General features: G+C 49.5%; 1 protein-coding gene and 1 pseudogene across 2 annotated transcripts; one reads left to right on the forward strand and one right to left on the reverse strand.

Annotated features, from left to right (window-relative positions):
- Positions 1 to 564: 564 nt before the first annotated feature.
- On the forward strand, positions 565 to 23,294 carry ACER1 (alkaline ceramidase 1). Of its 2 annotated transcripts, XM_059696954.1 has the most exons (7): positions 601 to 723; positions 3,525 to 3,684; positions 15,548 to 15,662; positions 15,744 to 15,885; positions 16,594 to 16,731; positions 21,817 to 21,954; positions 22,216 to 23,294. In XM_059696954.1, the coding sequence occupies exons 3-7, from the start codon at positions 15,584 to 15,586 to the stop codon at positions 22,382 to 22,384; spliced, it is 666 nt and encodes a 221-aa protein (XP_059552937.1). In that variant the 5' UTR covers positions 601 to 723; positions 3,525 to 3,684; positions 15,548 to 15,583; the 3' UTR covers positions 22,385 to 23,294. The 2 variants fall into 2 exon arrangements, with proteins under 2 accessions (XP_059552936.1, XP_059552937.1); XM_059696953.1 differs by lacking the exon at positions 3,525 to 3,684 and having other exon boundaries at positions 565 to 723.
- Positions 18,238 to 18,590, reverse strand: LOC132234211 (histone H4-like; annotated as a pseudogene).
- Positions 23,295 to 24,664: the final 1,370 nt, after the last annotated feature.

Here is a 24,664-nt window from a genome sequence, read left to right on the forward strand (position 1 = left end):
CTGATGGCACAGACAGGAAAACTGAGGCTCCCAAAGGAGAAATGGTTGGGCAAGGCCACATACGGCAAGGGAGCTGGGCTGAGCGCTGGCTGGGCGTGCAGCTGTTTGCCTCTGATGCGGGAAGCAGCAGCGAGGAGCTTTGATGGCGTGAGGTAGTAAAACCTGATGATTAAGAGCCTGGGCTCTGGACTCAGCCAGCCTGTTTTCACATCTCGCGTGCCCTCGACAAGTGACTTTGCTCTCTCTGCCTCAGTTTGCCTCTCTGTACAGTGGGGTTAGCAAAGGCACTCATCTCAGTGGGCTCATTATGATGATGATTATTTTAAATTACTGTTGGGTAAAAAACACAGTCCCCACTCTCATTCCTAGTGGGCGAGGAGGGACCTGCCATCCCACCCACTCCCCTCCCTGCCTAGACCGTGCCAGCCCCTCTGCTTATGCCCAGGGCAGCCGCCACCGCACTGCCAGGCGGCCCTGGTGCAACTGGGGAGCGGCTCAGCAGGTTTTTCCTCCCAGCGTGCTGTGGAGCACCAGGCTGTCCTCTCCCCGCCTCACCTGAGCCCAGCCCTACTAGGCTCGCAGGCTCCTCTCTGCCAGACACAGCCAGCGTGCAGCGGGCGCTGCGTCACCATGCCCAGCATCTTCGCCTACCAGAGCTCCGAGGTGGATTGGTGCGAGAGCAACTTCCAGCATTCGGAGCTGGTGGCCGAGTTCTACAACACGGTGAGGGCCAGCTGGGCAGCAGCACTGGGGGTGGTGTTGGGGGGGGGCAGAGTCTCACCAGACCGGGGTTCAAAGCCTGGCGCCTCCACGTCCTCGCTGGGGAATCCTGTCTGAGCGGTTCGCCTCTCTGGGCCTCGGTTTGCTCCTGTGCCGGGCGGGCGGGGAGCACTGGCTGTCATTCATGACTTGCCTTTATTTGGCGTCGGGCTCTGTGGTAGGCTTTGGAAAGGCAGCCGTGACCCAGAAAAGAGGGACTCCAGGCATTCACAACCCGGGGTGATGGTGCTGTCATGGGGGACCCACGAGCAGCTTCCAGGGGAGTGTGCCCAGAGGTGGCCCCTAAAACCAGCAGGGACGGGAGGGTCAGGGAGGGCTGCCTGAAGGAGGTGACGATGGCTGCTTTATTCTCAGCTGCATCCCCAGCCCAAGGTGACCAACGCATCCTAGTGTGCTGGGGACTGTCCTGGCTTCAGCATTGGAGTCCTCTGTCCCAGGAGACCCCTCAGTTGCGGGCAGCCCCACACCGGAAGGGCCCCCACATCTTGGATGGTAATGGCATTTGACCAAAGCCTGAAAGATGTGAGCAGCCAAGGAGACGTGCGTCTGTGCTGTCCTTGTGTGGAGAGCTGCGGACGACACAGTGAACCAGGCAGGGTGCTTGCCTTCTTGGAGCTCCTGGGATGGTGGGTAACACAGAGTAGGTCAGTGAATGGTGAGCAAGGCAATGGCCTTTGTCAAGTGCTTCCCGGGTGCCAGGCACCGTATTAAACATCGGACAGGCAGACTCATTGAATCTCCTCAGTGACCTGGGAGTTTGGCACCACGTGTCGTATAGGACAGTGATGGCGAACCTATGACACGCGTGTCAGAGGTGACACACGAACTCATTTTTTGGTTGATTTTTCTTTGTTAAATGGCATTTAAATATATAAAATAAATATCAAAAATATAAGTCTTTGTTTTACTATGGTTGCAAATATCAAAAAATTTCTATATGTGACACGGCACCAGAGTTAAGTTAGGGTTTTTCAAAAGGCTGACACGCCGAGCTCAAAAGGCTCGCCATCGCTGGTATAGGGAGTTAATCCCATTCTCCAGGTGAGGAAACGGGCCTTCGGGGAGGTTGAGGATACACCCAGGGCCACCCCGGCTCTTAGAGCCAGATCAGAACTTGGGGGGACTAGGAGAGTTTCTTGGCAGGTCGGGGAGGGGCGCTCAGCCCCAGGACGGTCACGTTGCTCTGACTCTGTTAGCTCTGACCTCCTTGCTTCTCAGGGCTGGGAGGCGGGAGTTTGAGATTCCAGGGTCTTCTGGGTTCTTGTTCCTCCTGGTCAGAGATTCTGCCCTTTCTAGCACTCAGTACCCTCACCTGGAAAATGGGAGGGGCTGACCGCGCTGATCCCTGCAGACGGGAGGAGGGTTTGGGCTTCTGGAACCCTCCTCTCTGCATTCCCTGGCAGTCCCTGCAGCCCAGACTGTTCCCTGGGGAGCCCACCCCACCGAAGGCACCGGAGAGGGCTGGCTGGGTGTGGGCTGCGCCTGGGTCTAGCCATGCTCTCCTGCAAACGTCTCCTCACGGCATCCTCCTTGAGCCCGTCTCTAAATGCAGACCATTAAGCAACCCATGGGTACTGCCGAGGCTGCAGGTCTCAAACGCATTCCGAGGAGATTTCTACACCAATATCACCCGGGACTGGCATTTCCAGATTCTTATCAAACAGAAACAGATGTTTCACAAAGCAGTGCTCACCTTTCCCTGGTGGGAGCACACTTGGGTTTTTTACTTCTCTCAGCCAGCCTCTGGCCCTGTCCGGTTTGGCTCAGTGGATAGAGCACAAGCCTGTGGACCGAAGGGTCCTGGGTTTGATTCCAGTCAAGGGCACATACCTCAGTGGCAGGCTCCTCCCCAGCCCGGGGCCCTGGTCGGGGCTCGTGCAGGAGGCAACCAGTCGATATTTTTCTCTCACATCAATATTTTTCTCTGTTTCTCCCTCTCTCTTCCACTCTCTCTAAAAAATCAATGGAAAAATATCCTTGAGTAAGGATTAAAAAAAAAAAAAAGGCTCTGGCAGCAAGGGTAGGGCAGGAGGAACTGAGTTCTATTCTAAAGGGTTTCCCCAAACCCAAGATTCTCAAACCCATCACTATAGCTAATAAATCATATAGTTCAGGGGTGAGCAGACTTCTGTTGTAAAGCTGGCTTGTTGATAATTGTGGCTGCGGGGGCCACGTGATCTCTGTAGAAATGACTCAACTCAACCACTGTGTCTGGGAAGCAGCTCCAGGCCAGAGGTCAACAAGTGAGTGTGGCTGCGTGCCAATAAAAGTTTATTTGTGGATGCCCAAATGTGAATTTCATATGATTCTTTTAATTTTTTGACCTTTAAAAAATGTCAGTATTATTATTAGTTCATCGACCACACAAGACAGGACAGTGGGCTGAACTTGGCACAGGGGCTGTAGTTCTCCAACCTCTGATATCTATATATATAAAAAGCCAGTGGCCGGAATGCTGGAACGACCAAACAACCGGTCACCAGGAGGTGCATTGATGGATCCCACCCGCGGCGGCACAGTGGAGTCTGGGGTCCTGCCCGCAGTGGCATGGCGGAGCCTGGGGTCCCACCGGTGCGGCGGAATCTGGGTCTTGTGCAATTTTGTGCGCTGGCCTCTAGTAGTTACATAAAAAACAAACAAACAAAAATCCCCAGTCAAATAGAGAACAAGAGACTTTTCGGTTTTGGCCTCTCAAAAAAAATGAGTTCATTTCACAGTGAGCGTGGCACACTCATCTTTTGCAGCTTCCTGTGGGAAGCTAACAACTAACTGTGTTGGGACATGAATTTACAAACAGCCCCCACCCCCTTGATGCCGACATCGTACCTCTAGGAACTTTAACCAAAGAGACAACTTGGTGGTGAGATTTATGTACAAAGTCATCGCTGAGTCATCGTAATTGCAGTGAGTAAATGGATAAATAAAAAGGGAGCCATAATATTCTCACCACTCTGTGTAGGGCTGAGTACATTCTGCCGAAATACTGCGCAACTGCTTGAAAGCATGTTTTTGAGCTAGGTATGTAAATTAAAGACAAAATCTGCAGCAGAAATTTTCAAAAATGTGGTCACATGGATTTCACCATGTTCCACTCACGAGTCAGAACGCATAGTTGGAAAACAGTGATCCCTGAAGAATCTTGTGCTTTCTTGCTGCTCTGCTTACAAGGAGCTTTGAGCCTGCGGTGCGGCAGCCCCCAGCCCCCAGGACCAGGGTGTGGAAGAAGGAAGCACCAGAGGACTCAGTCCAGGTGCTGGGAGGCTTCAGCGAGGAGGGCACCGAAGAGTTGGGTTTTGAAAGATGAATAGGAGCTTGCCAAGTTGGGTAGGAGCCAGGAATAAGAGAACAGAAGACAGGAAATGCGTGGACTAGTCCTGGAAGTAAAAGAGGGGCTGGCCAGTTTGGGAAAGGGAAAAGTATGTTTCTGTGGCTAGAATATGGGCAGAGATGAAGATGACTGTTTTGAATACTGGGTTGGAATGTTTGAAATGTATTTGTATTCACTGATGGAGTCACTCATTCATTCAACAAAAATGCTGTAAACCACCCTAGCCGGTGTGTTCACAGTGGTTAGAGCCTTGGCCCAAGCACCAAAGTGTTGTGGATTTGATTCCCGGTCGAGGGCATATCCCTGGTTGCAGCTTCAATCCCCAGCCCAGTGGGGGTGCGTGCCAGAGGCAACCAATTAATGTGTTTCTCTCACATCAGTGTTTCTCTCCTTCTCTCTCTTTCCCTCCCTCCCTCCCTCCTTCCCTCCCCTCCACTCTCTCTCTAAAAAATCAATGGAAAATTATTCTCGGATGAGGATTAACAACAACAAAAACAGCTCCAAACCAACCTGTGCTGGGTGATCCTGGGTCCTAGAGAGGCTCACTGTCCCAGGATGCGGCGGGGGATTCAGAATTAGAAATGAGCCCCCAGCCCCATGGCTAGTTTGTGGCAAAGGGAGAAGCAGGAGCCAGAATCGAGTTGGGGGGGAGCCATGGGGATGGGTATGAGGCCTCCACTTGCTGAATGGGGAGGGAACCTCAATGCTTAAAGAATGAACCCGGCTGGTGTGGTTCAGTGATGGAGCATCAACCTATGAACCAGGAGGCCATGGTTTGATTCCCAGTCAGGGCACATGCCTGGGTTGCAGGCTCAATCCTCAGTGGAGGGCGTGCAGGAGGCAGACCATCAATGATTCTCTCTCATCATTGATGTTTCTATATTTCTTTCCCTCTTCCTTCCTCTCTGAAATCAATAAAAATATATTTATTTATTTATTTTAATATATTTTATTGATTTTTTACAGAGAGGAAGGGAGAGAGATAGAGAGTTAGAAACATCGATGAGAGAGAAACATCGATCAGCTGCCTCCTGCACATCTCCCACTGGGGATATGCCCGCAACCCAGGCACATGCCCTTGACCGGAATCGAACCTGGGACCTTTCAGTCCACAGGCCGACGCTCTATCCACTGAGCCAAACCGGTTTCGGCAAAAAATATATTTAAAAAAAGAATGAGTAAATGCTCTCAAGGCATATGGAGCAAAGGGGATAGCATCTGAAAAGGTTTTGAGGTGAGAGAACAGCGGTGGCTTGAACCAGAGCCCAGGCTGCCTGGGGGGGGGGGTGGGGGGAGGAGGGACGAAGGATGAGAGAAAGGGCTGGTGAAGTTTCCAGGGCTAACTCAAGAAGGCCTGGCAGAGGAGTGTGTGTTCTGTTGTGAGGACACTGGGCAGCCATGGGTGGCTTGAGGGCACGGGAGAGGCAATGATGTGGGGGCGGCAGGGCACCTGGTCGATTTCACAGACAGCCAGGAGAGCCATAAAGTATATGTAACAGGAATGGGTCAGGATTGTAGGAGGGGCTGGGGCAGAAGTCAAGGTGTAGGCTGCTCCAGTTTGCACCTGCTTGTTTGGGTTTGGCGGCCTCCAGATGTGGCCTCCTTCTGGGCTGCTGACATCTTAGGAGAGTTTCAAGTAAAGTGTGAAGAAGTTTCAAGCCTCCCGGCTCCCAGAGGCAGCTGTGCTGCTGAAGTTTTCCTTAGGATCCTGCCAAAGTTCCGGAAGCTCTGAATCTCACCCTCTCCTTTCTGAAGGGATCTCCAGAAAACTCCCTCTCAGATGCTTGGATATAAAACCAAGGGGTGGCGTGGCTGGTGGGGGACCTGCATAGACAAAGGCAGGGAGCTGGGAGTGAGTAGGACTGTGGGAGCAGGTCTCAAAGAGAGGGGGGATCAGAGCAGGAAGGGAGTGTAGGGGGGTGTAGACTGCAGTGCCTGCACCCCCAACAGCTGTCCCACCTCCTCTCCCCTGCCGCTGGCCTCTGCCGTGTGGTGATTCCAGTCCCTGTCTTCCCAGAATGCTGTGTGACTCAGGCAGGAGACTTGCCCCCTCTGAGCCGCTGGCTGTGACTAGGAGGTCCCATGAGCTCTAAACCACACCCCCCCTTCTCTGCCTTTTTCCTCATTAACATTCACAACAAAAGCAATAATTTTGGGCACCTCCGGTCTGCCAGGCCCTGCTTAAACCCACAAGGGCATGGTCCCTGCCCTCAGGGAGGACAGACGCCATTAATTGAATAATTACACACACGAAACTGGTACTCATGCTCATGACACATCCAGGGCCCAGACTTGATAGTTCCCTCTGGACCTCTTTTGTCCTTCCGAAAAACAGGCATTTGTGATCCCCACCCTGCTGGCCTCCTGCGGGGAGGGATCTGATTCAAGGGGACAACACCCCCTTATACTGCTCATCATTCAACAATAATTGATTGAGCCAGGCACTGTTTCAGGCTCTGGGGACACAGCGGTGATCAAAGCAGACAATGATGCCTGCCCTCCTGGGGCTGCAGAGCTGCGGGAAGGAGGAGACAGACAATAAACAGAAGTTAAGGGTTCAGAATGGTGGTATGTGCTAGGGAAGGAAAACGCATTCATTCATTTACTCAGCAAATGTTCACCGGGCACATCTTCAAAGAAGAGACCACGGTGGGGTGCCGACCGTACTTAACTCATGCAACCATGGAGAGGATGAAGCAGGCACTAGACAACCCAGATGTCCATCAGCTCAACTTGGGTAAATGCAATGTGGTCTGTCCATGCCACAGACTATGACTCAGCCATGGAAAGGAGGGACGTGCTGACACTCACTGCAATGTGTTGGGCCTTGAATACACGATGCTCAGTGGGAGAAGCCAGACACAAAGGCCACACAGTGTGTGATTCCATTCATGTGACATGTCCAGAACAGGCACATCCAGAGACAGGAAGTGGGTCAGTGGGTGTCAGGGGCTGGGGGAGGAGGATGGGAGTGACTGCTAATGGGGATGGGTATTCTTTTGGGAGGTGAGGCAGTGTTCTGAAATTAGATAGTGATAATAACAATCTTGTGAATAGACTAAGACCCACTGGCTTTACACTTTTAAAAGAATGAATTTGATAGTATGTGAATAATAGCTCAATTTAAAAACAGAGATTAAAAAACCTCACAGACTCTGGTGCATCCTAATTACTAAATAAATCGAAGCTATTATTATTTCAGGTAAACATAATGCAGAGATGCAAAAGTATTGATGTGTTAATTATATTGATGTTTCTTAATTTTTTAAAAAATATATTTTTATTGATTTCAGAGAGGAAGGGAGAGGGCAAGAGAAATAGAAACATCAATGATGAGAGAGAATCATTGATGGATGCCTCCTGCACGCCCCCTACTGGGGATCTAGCACACAATCCGGACATGTGCCCTTGACTGGAATCAAACCTGGGACCCTTAAGTCAACAGGCCAATGCTCTATCTACTGAGCAAACTGGCTAGGGCTTAATTTTTTTTTTAAATCCTCATCCAAGGATACGTTTTTATTGATTTTTAGAGAGAGAGAAAGAGAGAAACATTGATGTGAAAGAGAAACATAGGTCAGTTGCCTCCTCTATGTACCCCAAGCAGGAATCGAACACACAACCCTTTTTGGTGTATGTGACAATACTCCAACCAACTGAGCCACCCAGCCAGCGCTGATGTTTATTAATTTTATTTAATCATCATAATTCCATGAAGTAGGTACTCTTATTCTCCCATTTGGCAGATGGGTAAATAAAGGCTCAGAGAGGTTGTGTTTCCTTCCCAGGGTTGCACAGCATTAATTGCCAATGCACGAAAGTTGCAAATGTTAGAAGTCCCATTGTGAAACCCAGGTCACCTGGTCCCAGAGTCTCTCACTTAACTACAGCTCTGCAAGGCCACCCAGTTACTGAGTCATTAACAATTAATTGTGTGCATCTGAATTCCTGCGAGTAAGTCCCAGGCTGGGAGGGATTGTGGCTCGGCTGGTGCTATTGCTCCGGCCCCACCTAGCACCAACATTTGTGTGCACCTGTTAAGTGGATGTAGACAGGGTTCTGGACAGGTGACAGTGCCAGGTGGGGGTGGCGGGAGTCTGGCTATGGCAGGTTAGGACAAGTGGGCGGTCTTGGCCACGTTCATTGATTTGACTGATTCAACAAACTTTTCTTGAGTGTCTATTGGGTGCCCAGCGTGCAAGGTGTTGGGGACACAGCTGAGGATAAAACGTGTTTCTTGTCCCCACAGAAGTCACAGTCCAGTGTGTGTGTGGCACCGACAATGAAGGTGATAAGAAGGAATCATGGGCTCCTCCAGGGAAACAGTGATTTGCAGAGAAGCTGTTAGTGGGGATGGGGGAGGACAGGGTGGTTGTAGGGGCTGCGGGCTCAGCCCAGGGTGGTTGGGGTAAATGAGATGCTGAGGCAGGGAGTCAATTCAAGTCAAGCTCTCTCTTCCCCTTCTCTTCCTTTCCTTCCTCTCCTTCTCCCTCCCTTATTCTCCCACTTCTTTCTTCCTCTCTTCCTTCTTTTCCTCCCTCCCTTGACTTCTCTTTCCCTTCTTCCATGCCGATGGTAACCGGCCACATCTGTTTACCAGACACCCTGCTGGGGACTGGGTAATAAAAGAGCAAACACGCTAGCAACACATTGTGCACAACCGTGACAGCACCTGTGCTAGGCACATGTAGGCATTTTCACATGTATGTTGGCATGTGTCATTATCGAAGTATAGCTCTTTCTCTGCTAGGGGCTGTACCCCCATGATATGAGTAGTCATAGGCATATAGGAGAGACCAAGCGTGTCAAACTCTAGGCCGGTGGGTGTAGACTAAGTAGCCCTTGCTAACCAGGAGCCACCAGAGAAAACAGTTCTTCAGAGTAGCCCTGTAAAGCAGCCATGCACCGGCTGGTCAACAATACATTTTCATACGAACTTAGACAAAAGAGGCTTCTTGCCAAAGAATGATATCAAAATTTGGGCTATAGAAAGGTGCGCCTGCGCAGTGCATACAGTCAAACTGCTGTGTTATTTCCTTCGGCACGTTGGCCTTGACCATCCGGGATACTCTGATTGGGGTTCCCACAATTATCATCTACAGAAATTTACTGAGCACCTCCTGGGTGTGCCAGGCACTATTCTAGACACGGCGGGGGGGGGGGGGAGGCATGTCAAAGCAGTGAACAAAACAGCCAAATTCCGGTGGCACTCGGCTGCCTAATCCTAACCGTGGCACTCAGAGGGAGAGGCGGAAGTTGGAGCACAGAATGGCCAACAAACCCTGGCTGGATACCCATTGTGAAGGCAGGGCCTTTGTTTTCAGATACTGCTAAGGTCCTTGAGCACATAGTAGGTACTGAAGGAATGGTTGTTGAGCAAATGGATGGATGGATGGATGGATGGATGGATGGATGGATGGATGGATGGATGAATGAATGAATGAATGAATGAGAAAGCACCTGCTGGGCCTGGGACCCAGGGAGTTCAGCTCAGGTGTGTCCAGAGCTGAGGGCGAGGCTGGCCCTGGCACAATCCCAGATTGGTGCCTCTCCTGCCTTGCCGAGTCTGGGTGGGGCCAGTGGTTGGGAAACATGGGGACCCAGCCCCAGAGGGCAGGGAGGAGACCCTGGCATCTCGATGCTATCAGAGGTTCCAGAGCCAGCTGTCGCTCATTAGTCAGAGGCTCCACCTCATTCCGCACACTGGGCACCATTTAAAACGCCTGCCTCGGTTCTGCCGGCCTCTGAGTGTGGAGCAGCTACACCACTAATAAACTTGTTATTACCATCTCCCGCAACAACAATAGCAGCGGCCCTTGCTATTTCTTCAAGCAGGGGAGCCCCCTCTTTATCACTACCACCGGCCTCATCCTCTTGTCTTGCAAGGCAGGGGCCAATCAAGTTTCAGAGTCTTCTGGAGCTGTGCAACCTCAGGGAAGTCTCTGAGATTTGCTTTTCTCATTGCCAAAGAAGAACTAGAATGCTGGACTTTGGGGTGTGTGCAAGGATTCAAAACAATCTCTGCAAAGGTGTGTGGTCAAACGATGAGAAAGTAACAGTCCTAGCGCCTTCTATCCAGAACTTTCTAGATGCAAGACCCTCTGTCAAGTGTTTTCATGCATATGATGGGTGATCCACCTGAATCTATCTTGAGGTCTGGTCAAAAAGAAATACTGATTGAGTACCTACTATATCCTGGTCCCTGAAGTTACAATGGGGAGTAGAGATAGAGAAGACACAGCCTGTGTAATCAAAACCAGGTTTAGCAGAAGAGCCAGACAGTTCCAGGGCAGCTGGACAAGTGTTAGGAAGTGGGACAGCAATGGGCACAAAGGAAGGCCACCTAATCCTGCCTTGAGGGGGTGGGAATCCGTAGGAGAAAGTGACACCCAGGCGACAGATGAAGTAGAAGTTGGCCTGGCAAGGGGGTGGCGGTGAGTGGAGAGCAGTGTTCCAGGCAGTGGGAACAGCACATACAAACTCCTGGAGGTAAGAGGTAAGAGTAAGTATGGCTCTTTCGAAGGAACTGAGTTATTCCTTCCACCAGGATTATAAAGTTGAAGGTGGAACAAATAAATGAGTAATGGAGAGAGTTTATAAGCCAAGTTTAAAAGCTTGGATATTAATTATGGGAGTCACAGATGTGTTTTATTTATTTTATTTTTAGAGTTTAAAGCAGGGGTCCTCAAACTTTTTAAACAGGGGGCCAGTTCACTGTCCCTCAGACCGTTGGGGGGCCGGACTATAGTTTAAAAAAAAACTATGAACAAATTCCTATGCACACTGCACATATCTTATTTTGAAGTAAAAAAACAAAACGGGAACACATACAATATTTGTATTTGCATGTGGCCCACGGGCCATAGTTTGAGGACCCCTGCTTTAAAGTGACAGATGTATTTTATTTTATTTTTTAAAATATATTTTATTGATTTTTTTTTACAGAGAGGGAGAGGATAGAGAGTTAGAAACATCGATGAGAGAGAAACATCAATCAGCTGCCTCCTGCACACCTCCTACTGGGGATGTGCCTGAAACCAAGGTACATGCCTTTGACTGGAATTGAACCTGGGACCCTTCAGTCCGCAGGCTGATGCTCTATCCACTGAGCCAAACCAGTCAAGACTGTATTTTATTTTTAATTTAGAGAGAGGGAGGGAGAGAGAGAGAGAGAGAGAGAGAGAGAGAGAGAGAGAGAGAGAGAGAAGAGAAACATCGCGGTGAGAGAGAAACATAAATGACAGATGTATTTTTAAAAATATATTTTATTGATTTTTTACAGAGAGGAAGGGAGAGGGACAGAGAGTTAGAAACATCAATCAGCTGCCTCCTGCACACACCCTACTGGGGATGTGGCCGCAACCAAGGTGCACGCCCTTGACCGGAATCGAACCTGGGACCCTTGCATCTGCAGGCCGACGCTCTGTCCACTGAGCCAAACCGGTTAGGGCATGACAGATGTATTTTAAATGGAGGCTTTAAAATTTCTCATTTGATATCCATGGCCCCATTTCCCCTTAGACAACCAGCTGCTCCTCCCCTACTGCTTATGGTCTCGATGGAAGGTCCAGCAAGGTCCTCCCTCTCCTCTGGCCAAGGGTGGGATGTGGCCCAGGCTACACTCTCCAAAATGTGAATCTTGGGCTTGGACATAAAGACTGAACATAGTTGTTTTCATTCATGCCTGAAGTTGCCCCCTGAAGAGATTGTCCATTCAAGGGTCAGAGCTGTTCTGGTTTCTGGTTTTCCTTGTCTCTGCAGTTCCTTTGATTATTGAGCTCCACATAATAAATGAACGAATGAATCAATTAAGTAGGTAACTATACACCCCCCCACACCCACACCCACACACACGTAATATTTATAATTTAAGTTTATCAGAATCATTTTCTGTTGCTTGCTACCAAAGAAGCCTAGCTAATATACTAATGGTGATAGTTCTGTTGGATGCAAGCAATAGAAAGCTAGCTTAAGCAAAAAACAAAACCAAAGAATCAAACAAACAATCAAAAAAGAGAGAATGTATTAGAAAAATACTGCGATATTTTAGAAAATGGAAAGATGAGTTGCTTGGGAGGACTGGGGCCTAGTGCAGGACTGAAGGATCCAGCAGAAGGGGAAATACTACCCTTGCGTGTCTGTTTTTATTCTCCGCCTCATCTCCTCCTGGTAGCAAGGTGGCTCCCGTATCTTAAACATCATGACAATATCCCAAGGCCTTGCTAGAGCTGTCAACTGTGCGACTCAATTTTGGTAACTCCCAGGCTCTGTGCCTGCCTCAGGTTTTAAATTCCCAAAAGAGAAAACCTGATTGGCCCTGATAGGGATAGGTGTCTGCTGCAGTGGGGTGGGATGTCGTGATACAGACAAGGCAGGCGTGTATCTGTTCTGGGGTTGCCATTGTGAACCAGGGTCTGTCCCAGAGGTGTGTGGGACCTTGTCCATTCATAGGCACAAGAGACCTTGGCATAGAAAACAAGCATGTGGGTGGGACCAAGGCCTTGGAAACCAGTTTGCCAACGCTGGGTCCTCCGCTCCTGACCTTTGAGCTGGCTCCACCGAGACCCAAGGAGAGCCGTGGGCTTTGCAGGAATCAGGAGGACGCCTCCCTTGGGAACCTTTATAGGCTCCCAGGCCCTAGGCTCACAGAGGGTGACACTGTATCAGGTGAATGAGTTCCCGCACCCACCACTGTGCTCTGTATTCTTGAGTCATCATCCTCAAGACCAGAGTTCTGAAAAAATAACAGAGCACCCTAGTTAACAGGGCACAGCTCCTTCACTAAGATGGGACACAGACAACGGAGAAGACCTTTATAAGAGGAAGAGTTTATCAGGGAGGCAAGGGTGTAGTTGAGCAAGCTAGATGGCTGACCTCAAATTGGCGGGTCCAGAAAACCACGAGAACACTTGTTTCTGAGCTCATGTGAGACACTCACTGTGGCCCCAATCTCCCTGGGGGAGACTTTTGAAGTCCTGTGTCAGACTTAGGGATTTTTGAGTCATTGAAATTCTGGTGCAGATATTCTTGTGACCTTAATTGTAATAGGCTAGTGGGGACATTTGGATCAACAGCATGAAGAGGCAGGTGACATTGTGCATATGTCACAAATCCTATATAATAAAAGCCTAATAGCTAAGTGTCTGGTTGTCCGGCCATCCAATCAATCAAAGCATAATATGCTAATGACATGCTAAGGCTGTGCAACCAGCCGCTATGACACGCACTGACCACCAGGGGGCAGACGCTCAACGCAGGAGCTGCCTCCTGGTGGTCAGTGCACTCCCACAGAGGGGAGCACTGCTCAGCCAGAAGCCAGGCTCATGGCTGCTGAGTGCAGTGGGGATGGCGGAAGCCTCTCCCACCTCCGTGGAAGCGCTAAGGATGTCCGATTGCTGGCTCCCCATGGGGAGCAAGCCTAAGCCATCAGACATCCCCCAAGGGCTGAGGGTCCCCCCCCCCCAAGTGCATGAATTTCATGCACCAGGCCTCTAGTGTAGAGATAAAGGGCTAGGGCATTGAAGTTGCTTTCTCAAGGCCCCACAATTAGTGAGGTAGCATGAATCCAATTCCATGTTACTTCGATCCTAAAGCCCATGAACTGGAAAGCTTTGGTTTCAAATGAAACACCCAATTAAAAGCAGCTTAAACAGAAAGAACAATATCTTCTTCTTATTATTTAAATAGAAGTTCTGATGTAAATGGTTCTGGAATAGCTTAACTCAGCAGCTCAACATCATCAGGCCTCTTGGATCTTTTCATCTTTCTGCTCTGATATCTCTAGAGAAGTGTTTCTCAAAATATTGTCTGGGGACTCCCTGGGGTCCCATACGCCCTTTTAGAAATTCCTTGAAGTCTAAATTATTTTCATAATAATGTGGAGATATTATTTGCTTTCTTTTCACTTTGATGATCTCACAAGGATACAATGGAATCTTTCAGTGGCCAAATGATGTATGATGGCATCATCTCTCTGATGGCCAAGGGAGTGTATGCTTGTGTAGTAAGATAATTTGAAATATTCTTAGATTTAATTTCTAATATAGTCAGTCTTGGTAGATGTAACTCCCATAAGCAGAAGGCCTTTGTGGTCCTCAATAATGTTTAAGAATGTAAGAGGGTCTTGAGACCAAAAAGTTTGAGATCTACTATTCTCAAGTATCTGTTTTTGCTTTTAGCCTAGTTTCCTCATGGTTGCAAAGAAGCTGCCACATCTTAAATATCACAATAATGTCCCAAGTCCTTTTCCCTGGGCCTGATTTCAGTAAAGAGAATTTTCCCAGAAGTCCCTCATCAGAACTTCCATCATGTTTCATGGCCAGAATTATATCACACATTTATTCCTCAATAAATACCATTGGCAGGCGATGGGAGTGATCCATTCCTTGGGGCCAAATCCTGCTTCCCTGAAAGCTTGTCCTCCAGATGCTTGAACATAATTCAGGTTTATTTAGCAAGGAAGAAAGGGGTGCACATAACTTAAGACACAGGCTCAGATGCATTTTGGTCCACAGGAAGTGGAATGCAAGCCTTAAGCTGCTTATTAAGAACTGACCTGAAAGTAATAGATTCATTTACATTCCTATCTCATTTGCCACACCAGGTCACAAGGGCACCGTGTATTGCAAGGAAGACTGGGAAATGTAGTCTTTTTTTTTTAATATATATTTTTATTGATTTTTTACAGGGAGGAAGGGAGAGAGATAGAGAGTCAGAAACATCGATGATGCCAAAACCAGTTTGGCTCAGTGGATGGAGTGTCGGCCTGCGGACTGAGGGGTCCCAGGTTCGATTCCGGTCAAGGGCATGTGCCTGGGTTGCGGGCATATCCCCAGTGGGAGATGTGCAGGAGGCGGCTGATCGATGTTTCTCTCTCATCGATGTTTCTAACTCTGTATCTCTCTCCCTTCCTCTCTGTAAAAAAAATCAATAAAATATATTTAAAAAAAAAAAAAAAAAGAAACATCGATCAGCCGCCTCCTGCACATCCCCCACCGGGGATGTGCCCGCAACCCAGGCACATGCCCTTGACCGGAATCGAACCTGGGACCTTTCAGTCCGCAAGCCGACGCTCTATCCACTGAGCCGGTTTCGGCGGGAAATGTAGTCTTGAGCTGAGTAGCTGTGTGCCTAGCTAAACTTGGGATACTATTCTTATAAGGAAAAGGGGGAGAATGTAGGTAGAATGTTAGTAGTTAGTCTTTGCCACACCCATTGAATGAACAAATGAATCCATAGGATAATGGATGGAGTTATGGATCTACTGATGACCCACTGACTGTACAGATGAGCTGAAAGACTTGACAAACTCTGGGTTCATTCATTGCCTGAAAGGAGATAGGTGACCAACAGGCTAATGACTGAGGGTTTTAACAGAGGGCCAGCCCTCCTCTGCCTCCCTTGTCTGACACCCCCTCCCCATGTCCTCCTCTTCTCCAGTTCAGCAATGTCACCTTCTTCATCTTTGGGCCTCTCATGATGTTCCTGATGCACCCCTATGCCCAGAAACGCTCCCGCTCCATTTATGCCCTCTGTGTCCTCTTCATGGTCATAGGTAGGTGGGGCCTGTGACAGTGGGGCCAGGGGCGTGGGAAGGAGCACCTCCTTGACCACCTGCCTTTGTCTCTTGCTCCAGGCCTGTTCTCCATGTACTTCCACATGACGCTCAGCTTCCTGGGCCAACTGCTGGACGAGATCTCTATTCTGTGGTTGCTGGCTGGTGGCTACAGCATATGGATGCCCCGCTGCTACTTTCCCACCTTCCTAGGGGAAAACAGGTGGGATGGGGGCTGGCCCTCTGGTGATTCTGTTAGAGCCCACCTGGGCTCTTGTGTCCTCTCCCTGAGCCCTGTGGTGGCCCTCGAAATCCCTCCCCTGACTACACCAGAACTTTGTCCTGACCCTGCCTGACTTAACTGGGCTCCCAAGCCACCCCTCTAAGTGTACTTGGAACTCTTAGAATTCCTCCCCAGATAGCCTGGGACCTTCTCTAGACCCTATCTGAGCTCACCTGGGGGAGGGGGGTGTCTTAGGACCCATCCCTAAGCTTACCCGGGCCCCTGGGAACTATCCCCTGAGTCTATCAACTGGGTTCCCAGAAATGTTATATATGATCCTCCCTCTTGACCTGAGACCCCTCTGAAATTCTCTCCTGACCCTGCTTGACTCTTTTGAGCCTTCTAAGACCCCTCAGGTGATAGCTTCTGAGACCCTGCATTTCTTTCCTTAATCCCACCTGGGCCCTCCCTGAATTCCTTGCCTGACCTCACCTGGGCCCTGGCACCCTTCACTGACTCACCTGGGCCCTAAGATCCTCTGCTGAGCCCATCTGGGAGTTCCAAGACCTGTCTCTGAGCTCAGTTGGGCTCCTTGGAACCCCTCCCCTTTTCTCACCCACCTCTGCCACAAGATCTCCATGTGACCTGCCCAACCCCCTCCCAAGGACCCTTTCCAGCCACCTCACAGCTGAGCCCTTCTCCCTCCAGGCCCCAGTTTATCTGCCTGGTTGTCATCGCCACCATGGTCAGTACCTTCCTGTCCTTCCTGAGGCCTACGGTGAACGCATATGCCCTCAACAGCATCGCCGTGCATATCCTCTACATCGTGTTCCAGGAGTACAAGAAGTGGGTGGTAACTGCAGGTGCCCAGGAGGGTGGCTCCTTCCCCCCTCCAGAGCCACCCTCTCGCCCCTCACCCATCTCCCCCCGCCCCCCGCCCCTCACGACCACACACACATACACACTTACAAGGCATAAAGTTCTTTTTGTTGGTGTTTTGTTTTTTTTTGGTTAATCCTTATCCAAGGATATTTTTTCCATTAATTTTTAGACAGCGTGGAAGAGAGGGAGGGAGATGGGGAGAAAAACATCTACGTGAGAGAGACACATCAGTTGTTGCCTCCCATACTCACCCCGAACCTGCAACCCAGATACATGCCCTTGACCAGGAATTGAACCCATGACTCTTCGGTGTTTGAGCTGACACTCTAGCCACTGAGCAATACCAGCCAGGGCCAGGCACTGAGTTCTTGTTGACGCCATGCTCAAGATCATCCACTAACAAGGGGCAGGGCCAGGATTTGGACCTAAGGCTGTCTGGCTGCAGAGCTTGTCCTTTTTTCTTATGAATCCCTCAACATGTATGTAACTGGAGATGTTGCACCATCAACCTCCATGTGCCCACTAACCAGCCCCAACAACCATCAACTTTTTGCCAACCTGTGTTATATATTCCCCGTCAGATTTCATATCAGGACACTCACTGACTTTTCAGGATTTCACTCTCCCAAGAAAGAATGATTACTTTTTAAATTTTTCTATTTTAAATATATTTTATTGATTTTTTACAGAGAGGAAGGGAGAGAGATAGAGAGTTAGAAACATCGATGAGAGAGAAACATGGATCAGCTGCCTCCTGCACATCCCCCACTGGGGAAGTGCCCGCAACCCAGGTACATGCCCTTGACCGGAATCGAACCTGGGACCCTTCAGTCCGCAGGCCGACTCTCTATCCACTGAGCCAAACCGGTTTCGGCGATTACTTTTTTAAAAAAAATGTATTTTTATTGATTTCAGAAAGGAAGGGAGAGGAAGAGATAGAAACTTAAATGATGAGAGAGAATCATCCCCCAGCTACTTCCTGCACGCCCCCTACTTCCTGCAACCCCTGCATGTGCCCTGACCAGGAGTCAAACCGCGATCTCCTGTTTCATAGGTTGACGCTCAACCACTGAGCCACATTGGCTGGGCAAGAATTCTTACTTTTTAACACCATACTATGTCTTACTAGGACAGAGAAGGAACTCTCAAATGGGGCCATTGAGGAGACTTTAATGAAAGGGTAATTTACAAAGGAGAGGGCAGGGATCCTCAAACTTTTTTTTTTTTTAAACCTTTTTTTTAAACAAATATATATTTATTGATTTTTTACAGAGAGGAAGGGAGAGAGATAGAGAGTTAGAAACATCGATCAGCTGCCTCCTGCACATCTCCTACTGGGGAAGTGCCCGCAACCCAGGTACATGCCCTTGACCGGAACCGAACCTGGGACCTTTCAGTCCGCAGGCCGACGCTCTATCCACTGAGCCAAACCGGTTTCGCCTTTTTTTTTTTTTTTTTTTTTGCGGCCCTGAAGAGGGCCTTTGGCTTTGCTGTCGAAGGTAGTTGTTTGGGCCTCAGCCGCCGAAGCCGTAGAGGGTGCGGCCCTGGCGCTTGAGCGCGTAGACCACGTCCATGGCCGTGACCGTCTTGCGCTTGGCGTGCTCCGTGTAGGTGACGGCGTCGCGGATCACGTTCTCTGGAAGACCTTGAGCGCCCGCGCGTCTCCTCATAGATGAGCCCGGAGATGCGCTTGAGGCCGCCGCGCAGTGCCAGGCGCCGGATGCGGGCTTGGTGGTGCCCTGGGTGTTGTCGCGCAGCACCTTGCGGTGGCGCTTGGCGCCGCCCTTGCCCAGGCCCTTCCCGCCTTTGCCGAGACCGCACATGGTCAGAGGATCCCGGACCAGCAATGCCGGGCCTCAAACTTTTTAAACGGGGGGCCAGTTCACTGTCCCTCAGACCGTTGGAGGGCCGGACTATAGTTTTAAAAAAAAAAACCTGTGAACAAATTCCTATGCACACTGCACATATCTTATTTTGAAGTGAAAAAACAAAACGGGAACAAATACAATATTTGTATTTGTATGTGGCCCGCGGGCCGTAGTTTGAAGACCCCTGGTGTAGGGAAATCACTAGGAATCATTTAAAACCCCTGTGCTAATAAGAGTGAGATTCTAAGACCATCAGGAGATCTGGGCCGAGGGTTCATGGGAGGGGCTGATGGCAAGAATCTGGAAGGTGAGAGCCTGAAAGGTCTCCTTGGCCAGAGCTGTGACTTCCAGTAGCCGGCTGCAGCCAGCCTGAGCCAACCCCACAGAGAGGGAGCTCTGAAAATAAACCTAACAGGACCCTCCCTCACCCTTTGGTTTCTTGCTGGGGCTCCCTATTGGCCAACCCAACTGGAAGCCCAAAGATAAGGAAACTCTGGATTTGGTCCACACAACCCAGCACTGCCCCCGCCAGCCTCCAGGTCATAGGGCAGAGTGAGGAAGGGTAGGGGAATTCTAGAGGGACAAATGGAGATATGGCACACACCCTTCTAACAAAGTTAATGAGACTTCCTTAAAATAGTATCCAGTACCCAGTTCTCATCGATGTTGCTCAGTTTCTCAAAGATGCTTCTTACACCTGGTCTTATTTAAGTCAGGATCCAGACCTTTGGTCTTTATTTCATATCAGCCCCCCCCCGCCCCGCCCATCTCCTTTTGCTCATGTCTATTAATAACACCCCTCGGTCATTTGCCTATAGAACATCCCACATTCTGGATTTGACTGACCCCTTCCTATGGCATCTTTCAATGTGTTTCCTTATCTTTTGTATTTCCTGCAAATTAATAGATCTAGATTCAGGTTAACATTTTTTATTTATTGATTTTAAGGAGAGAGAGAAAAACATCGATTTGTTGTTCCACTTATTTATTCATTCGTTGGTTGATTCTTTTTTTAAAAATATATTTTTTATTGATTTTTAGAGAGAGAAAGGAAGGAAGAGGGAGAGAGAGAGACATCGATATGAGAGTGAAACATCGATCGGCTGCCTCCTGCACACCCCCTACCTGGGATCAAGCCTGCAACTCAGGCTTGTGCTCTGTGCAGGGGAGACACCCGACCAATGGAGCCACACCAGTTAGGGCCGTGGGTTGATTCTTGTATGTGCCCTGACCGGGATCGAACCCACCATCTCAGCCCTCGGGACGATGCTCTAACCAACTGAGCTCCCACTCAGGGCTCAGGCTTACATTTTTCAGGCCAGGATATTTCCTGTGCGATGCTGGGTGCTCCTTGTGCCCTCCCATCGGACTGCCAAATGAGTGGGCACCGCACATTTAGTGCTGTTGAGGTGGATTCGGGGATTCGAATGATGCCACCTGTATTAGGAAGCTTTCCACTGACCTGTCACCCAATGACTCCAGCAGCCACTGATGCCCCTGCCTCCATCCATGATCTCATTAGGGGGTGCAAAAGGCTGGTTTGCAGATTCTGCTATTCCCTCTGCATTGATTAGCTGGAGTTCTTCCATTAAAGCAGCGGTTCTTAACCTTCTGGCCCTTGAAATACAGTTCCTCATGTTGTGACCCAACCATAAAATTATTTTCGTGGCTACTTCATAACTGTAATGTTGCTACTGTTATGAATTGTAATGTAAATATCCGACATGCAGGATGGTCTTAGGTGACCCCTGTGAAAGGGTCGTTCGACCACCAAAGGGGTCACGACCCACAGGTTGAGAACCGCTGAATTAAAAGCTGTCCCGCATCAACCTTGAAATAGAGAGTTTGAACAGAGAAGACAGGAGAGACCATTGATCCTTTCCCATTATTTCTGAGAGTGATGATTCGGTGCCTTAGCCCCAAGTCTCTAGCAGGGCCCAATGAAGTTGGTTTTGTTTCTAAGTTTTGTTGTTATGAAATCAAGGATGTTTACATTTCTGAAGTGTTTTAACCCATTTGGGTCACTTTGCTACATTTTTTACTTTTTATTTTGAAACAATTATGGACTCATAGTGAGTTGCAAAAACAGTACAGAGTCCTATGTACCCTTCCTCCAGGCCCCCCCCAAACCCCCCCAACCCTCCCCCCCCACCCGCCGCCAATGGCAGCATCTTATGTGACCTCAGTACAACTTCCAAAGGAGGAAATTGACAATGGGACAATACTGTTATTGAGACCACGGACTTTATTCAGATCTCACCAGTTCTTACTCATTATGCTTTTCTGTTGTTCAAACTGTCTCATTTTAGGCCAGCGGGCAGGGCCTGTGACTTTAACCACAAAGGAGTCTCTGCCTTATTAATCCCCGATACGCTCTTTGCTAAGGGACACTGGGTTAGCGCTGCCATCAGGGAAACAGATTCTCTTCCTGAGTTGTCCCAGGACATGGCCGTCAGAGAATCACCCTCCCATTCATGGACACACACATTCTTACAGCCACCCAGACAAGAATTTTCAAGCACTGACTCACAGATGCACACACACACACACACACCCCACGCACAAACGCACAAACACAGAAAGGCTTGTTGGTTAAGAATTCTGCAATCAGCCTGGCTGGCGTGGCTCAGTGGTTGAGTGCCAACCCATGAACCAGGAGGTCACGGTTTGATTCCTGGTCAGGGCACATGCCTGGGTTGCAGGCTCGATCCCCAGGAGAGGGTGTGCAGGAGGCAGCCAATTGATGATTCGCTCTCACCATTGATGTTTATCTCTCTCTCTTTCTTCCTCTCTCTGAAATTAATAAAAAACATATCTTAAAAAAAGAACATTTCTGCAATCTGACAACCTTGGTTCAGACCCCAGCTCTGCCCCTAGTAACTGTGGTGTGGGGTTGGGGCATAACTTAATCTCATGGGTTTCAGTTTTCTCACCATTTTACGAGATGGGAATATTAGCATTGTTGTGAGGACTAAGTTTCTACCCAGAGGACTTGTTGACTGCACTTGACATTCTGTAAGTGCTCTGCAAACGTTAGTCATAAACACAGATGAGGCCCCTCCCCCCGGCACCCTGGATCTTTCCCTCTTCCCAGCCTCACCTCCGTGGTGGAGGAATTTCCCATCAGCCCCTGCAGACTCCACTCGGAGTCAGGCTCTCATCTCCCTTCCGCCCTCCCTAGGACCAGTAATAAGGAGCTTCGACATCTCATTGAGGTCTCCGTGGTTTTGTGGGCTTTTGCATTGACCAGCTGGATCAGTGACCGCTTCCTTTGCAGTTTCTGGCAGCAGATTAATTTCTCCTACATGCACAGCATCTGGTAAGCACCTACCCTGTGGGCCGGGGCCCCAGGACCAGAAAAATCTCAGATATCAGAGCGTGGGGCATCAGCCTGGGGACATAAAGGGATGGCACCAATACTGGGTCTTGTGTGTTTGGGGGCGGGGGGCAACTGGTGGCAATCAGGGGGTGTGTTCCAGAAGGTTCCTTTGGATGATCAGGACCCAGGTGGGGCTGGGGACATCCAGCTTTACCCCAAGGACATTTTGCACCCTCACTACCCTCTCCCGGCTTCCCACAGGCATTTGTTCATCAGCATCACCTTCCCTTATGGCATGGTCACCATGGCCTTGGTGGACGCCAGGTATGAGATGCCAAACCAAACCCTCAAAGTCCGCTACTGGCCTCGGGACACGTGGCCCGTGGGGCTGCCCTACGTGGAAATCAGTGGTGACCACAAGAACTGCTGAAGTCTGCCCGTCTCTGGACTCCCCAACCACCAGCCAACTCACCTGTGTCTTGAGGAGAGAGGCTTAGATCGGGAGTCTGAGAAACACACACAGTTCTTCCTCCAGCTCCCTTTCCTCATCCTCCTTGTCCTGCATGACCCCACTCCAAGGCAGGGGATGGACATCAAGACTTCTCTGAGCAGCGGACTGATGACCTGCAGGGCTGCCAGGCATAGCTCCCCTTCCTGACCTGCCCTGTTCTCTTTCATCTCCTCCTCACGCTTGTGTTCACTGCCACCCTGTTGTCACACAACCTGGAGGGACTGGATGACCAGCTGCTATGATTACATGGCTTCTACTGGGATGACCTCTACTGGGGCTTGGGCCACTTGCAGCTTACTCATAGTGGCAGTCACTACCAGACTCTTTGGACCTGACTTTGGCCTTGCACTGTCCTTGGTACTTAGGGGCCACCCTTAAGAATGGACATGTTTTCTGGTAACCTCATTCCACCCTCATGCATGCAGAGACCTTGCAGGCCTCCACACACGCTCACACATGGACAGTGTGGCCATCCCACTGGTTGACAGCAGAGCAACATGGACACCTGGATGGGCAATCTGGATGCTGTGGGGCACGGAGGGGAGCAGGGGTGGCCAGTATAGGCTCTCAAAGCAAGGGGAGAAGGGGAATATGTATTTCATTGTGGTTAAGAGCACAGGGCGTGGAGTTAGGAGACCTAAGTTTGAATCCTGCTCCACCATTTCCTAGTTGTATCATCTGGGGGATGTGATTTTCCCTACATCTGAAGTTCAAACCCCTTGTCTATAAAGTGGAAATATTCCTTCCTTCATGAAATGTCTGTGTGGATAAAACAAGAGAAGGCATGTAAAGTGCTTAGCTTGGAGTCTGATAAACATCTATCCATATACTCATCCTTTAATTTCTTCATCCATCCATCATCCATTGAATCATTCATTGAAACATCCATTCATCCATCCACGTATCCATTCATTCATCCCCTATTATCCTTCTATCCATTTATTTAACTATCTATCCCTCTCCTCTATGAACCCACCCATTTATATTTAGCCATCCATTTGTCTATTCATTTATCCATCCAAATCATTCAATCACCCTTTCATCCATCCATTTATCCAATTATTTATCCACTAGAGGCCCAGTGCATGAAATTCATGCACGGCAGGGGGGGTGTGTGTGTGTGTGTCCCTCAGCCAAGCCTGCCCCCTCTCATAGTCCACGAGCCCTCAGGGGTGGGAGGCGACCCAGTGATCAGGGGAAGGCAACGCCCCCATCACACCTCTGCTGTTGCCACTGCCTCGGCCAGCCCTAGGCAACTGGGAAGCCACCATCTGAGGCTTGCCTGTGCCTCGATTTGGCCCTGGGTGGCTGGGGGCTAAGGGGACTAGGGGACTCCCGAGGCAGGTGTGTGGCTGAGGGGACTGGGCACCACCATCTTGTGGCTGGGGGCGCCACCATCTTTGAGGGTGGGACAGTCAGCATATTCCCTCCTTATTGGCTGTGGGTGCTGCCATCTTTGCGACAGCAAGGGTCAGTTAGCATATTCCCTCTTTATTAGATAGGATTATTCATCTGTCCATATTTAGCCATCCATTTGTCTATTCATTTATCTATCCAAATCATCCCATCATTCTTCCAATCATCCCACCTATTCATTCATTCACTCATTTATCTCTTCAACAAATATACATTTTCTACTATATGTCTTATGCCAGTCCCTGGGGACATAAGACAACAAAGACATACAAAGTCCCTGCTCTAATGAGGAGACACATCCTATCTAATAAAAGAGAAACGGTAATTAGCGTACGACCGCTACCCTTTCCATTGGCTAATTAGGGCAATGTGCAAATTAACTGCCAGCCAAGATGGCGGCTGGCAGCCAGGCAGCTTGAAACTAACATGAGGCTTGCTTGCTTCAGTGACGGAGGAAACCAACGTTCCCCGCCTGCCTTGCCGGCCTCTGAGCTTGCAGTTTGAAGCATAGTTACAAATATAGAAGCTAAACAAAACCCCAGAAACCTGCTTTCAGCGAGCCGAGCTGGGATCTCAGAGCTGGAGTTGATACAGTGTTTTGATTATAGAACACAAACAAACCAGATACCTGCTTTCAGCAGCAGAGGCCTCAGAGCTGGAGTCAGAGCCAAAGCTGGCCCAGAATAAAAGAAAAAAAAGAAAAAAAGGAGCGGTTGGGAGCTTCAGTCACCCACCAGCCTGAAAACAGCCCTCAGCCCCTCACCCAGACTGGCCAGGCACCCC

Source organism: Myotis daubentonii, chromosome 5 (genome assembly GCF_963259705.1).
Source record: "Myotis daubentonii chromosome 5, mMyoDau2.1, whole genome shotgun sequence".
NCBI classification, from domain to species: Eukaryota; Metazoa; Chordata; class Mammalia; order Chiroptera; family Vespertilionidae; genus Myotis; species Myotis daubentonii.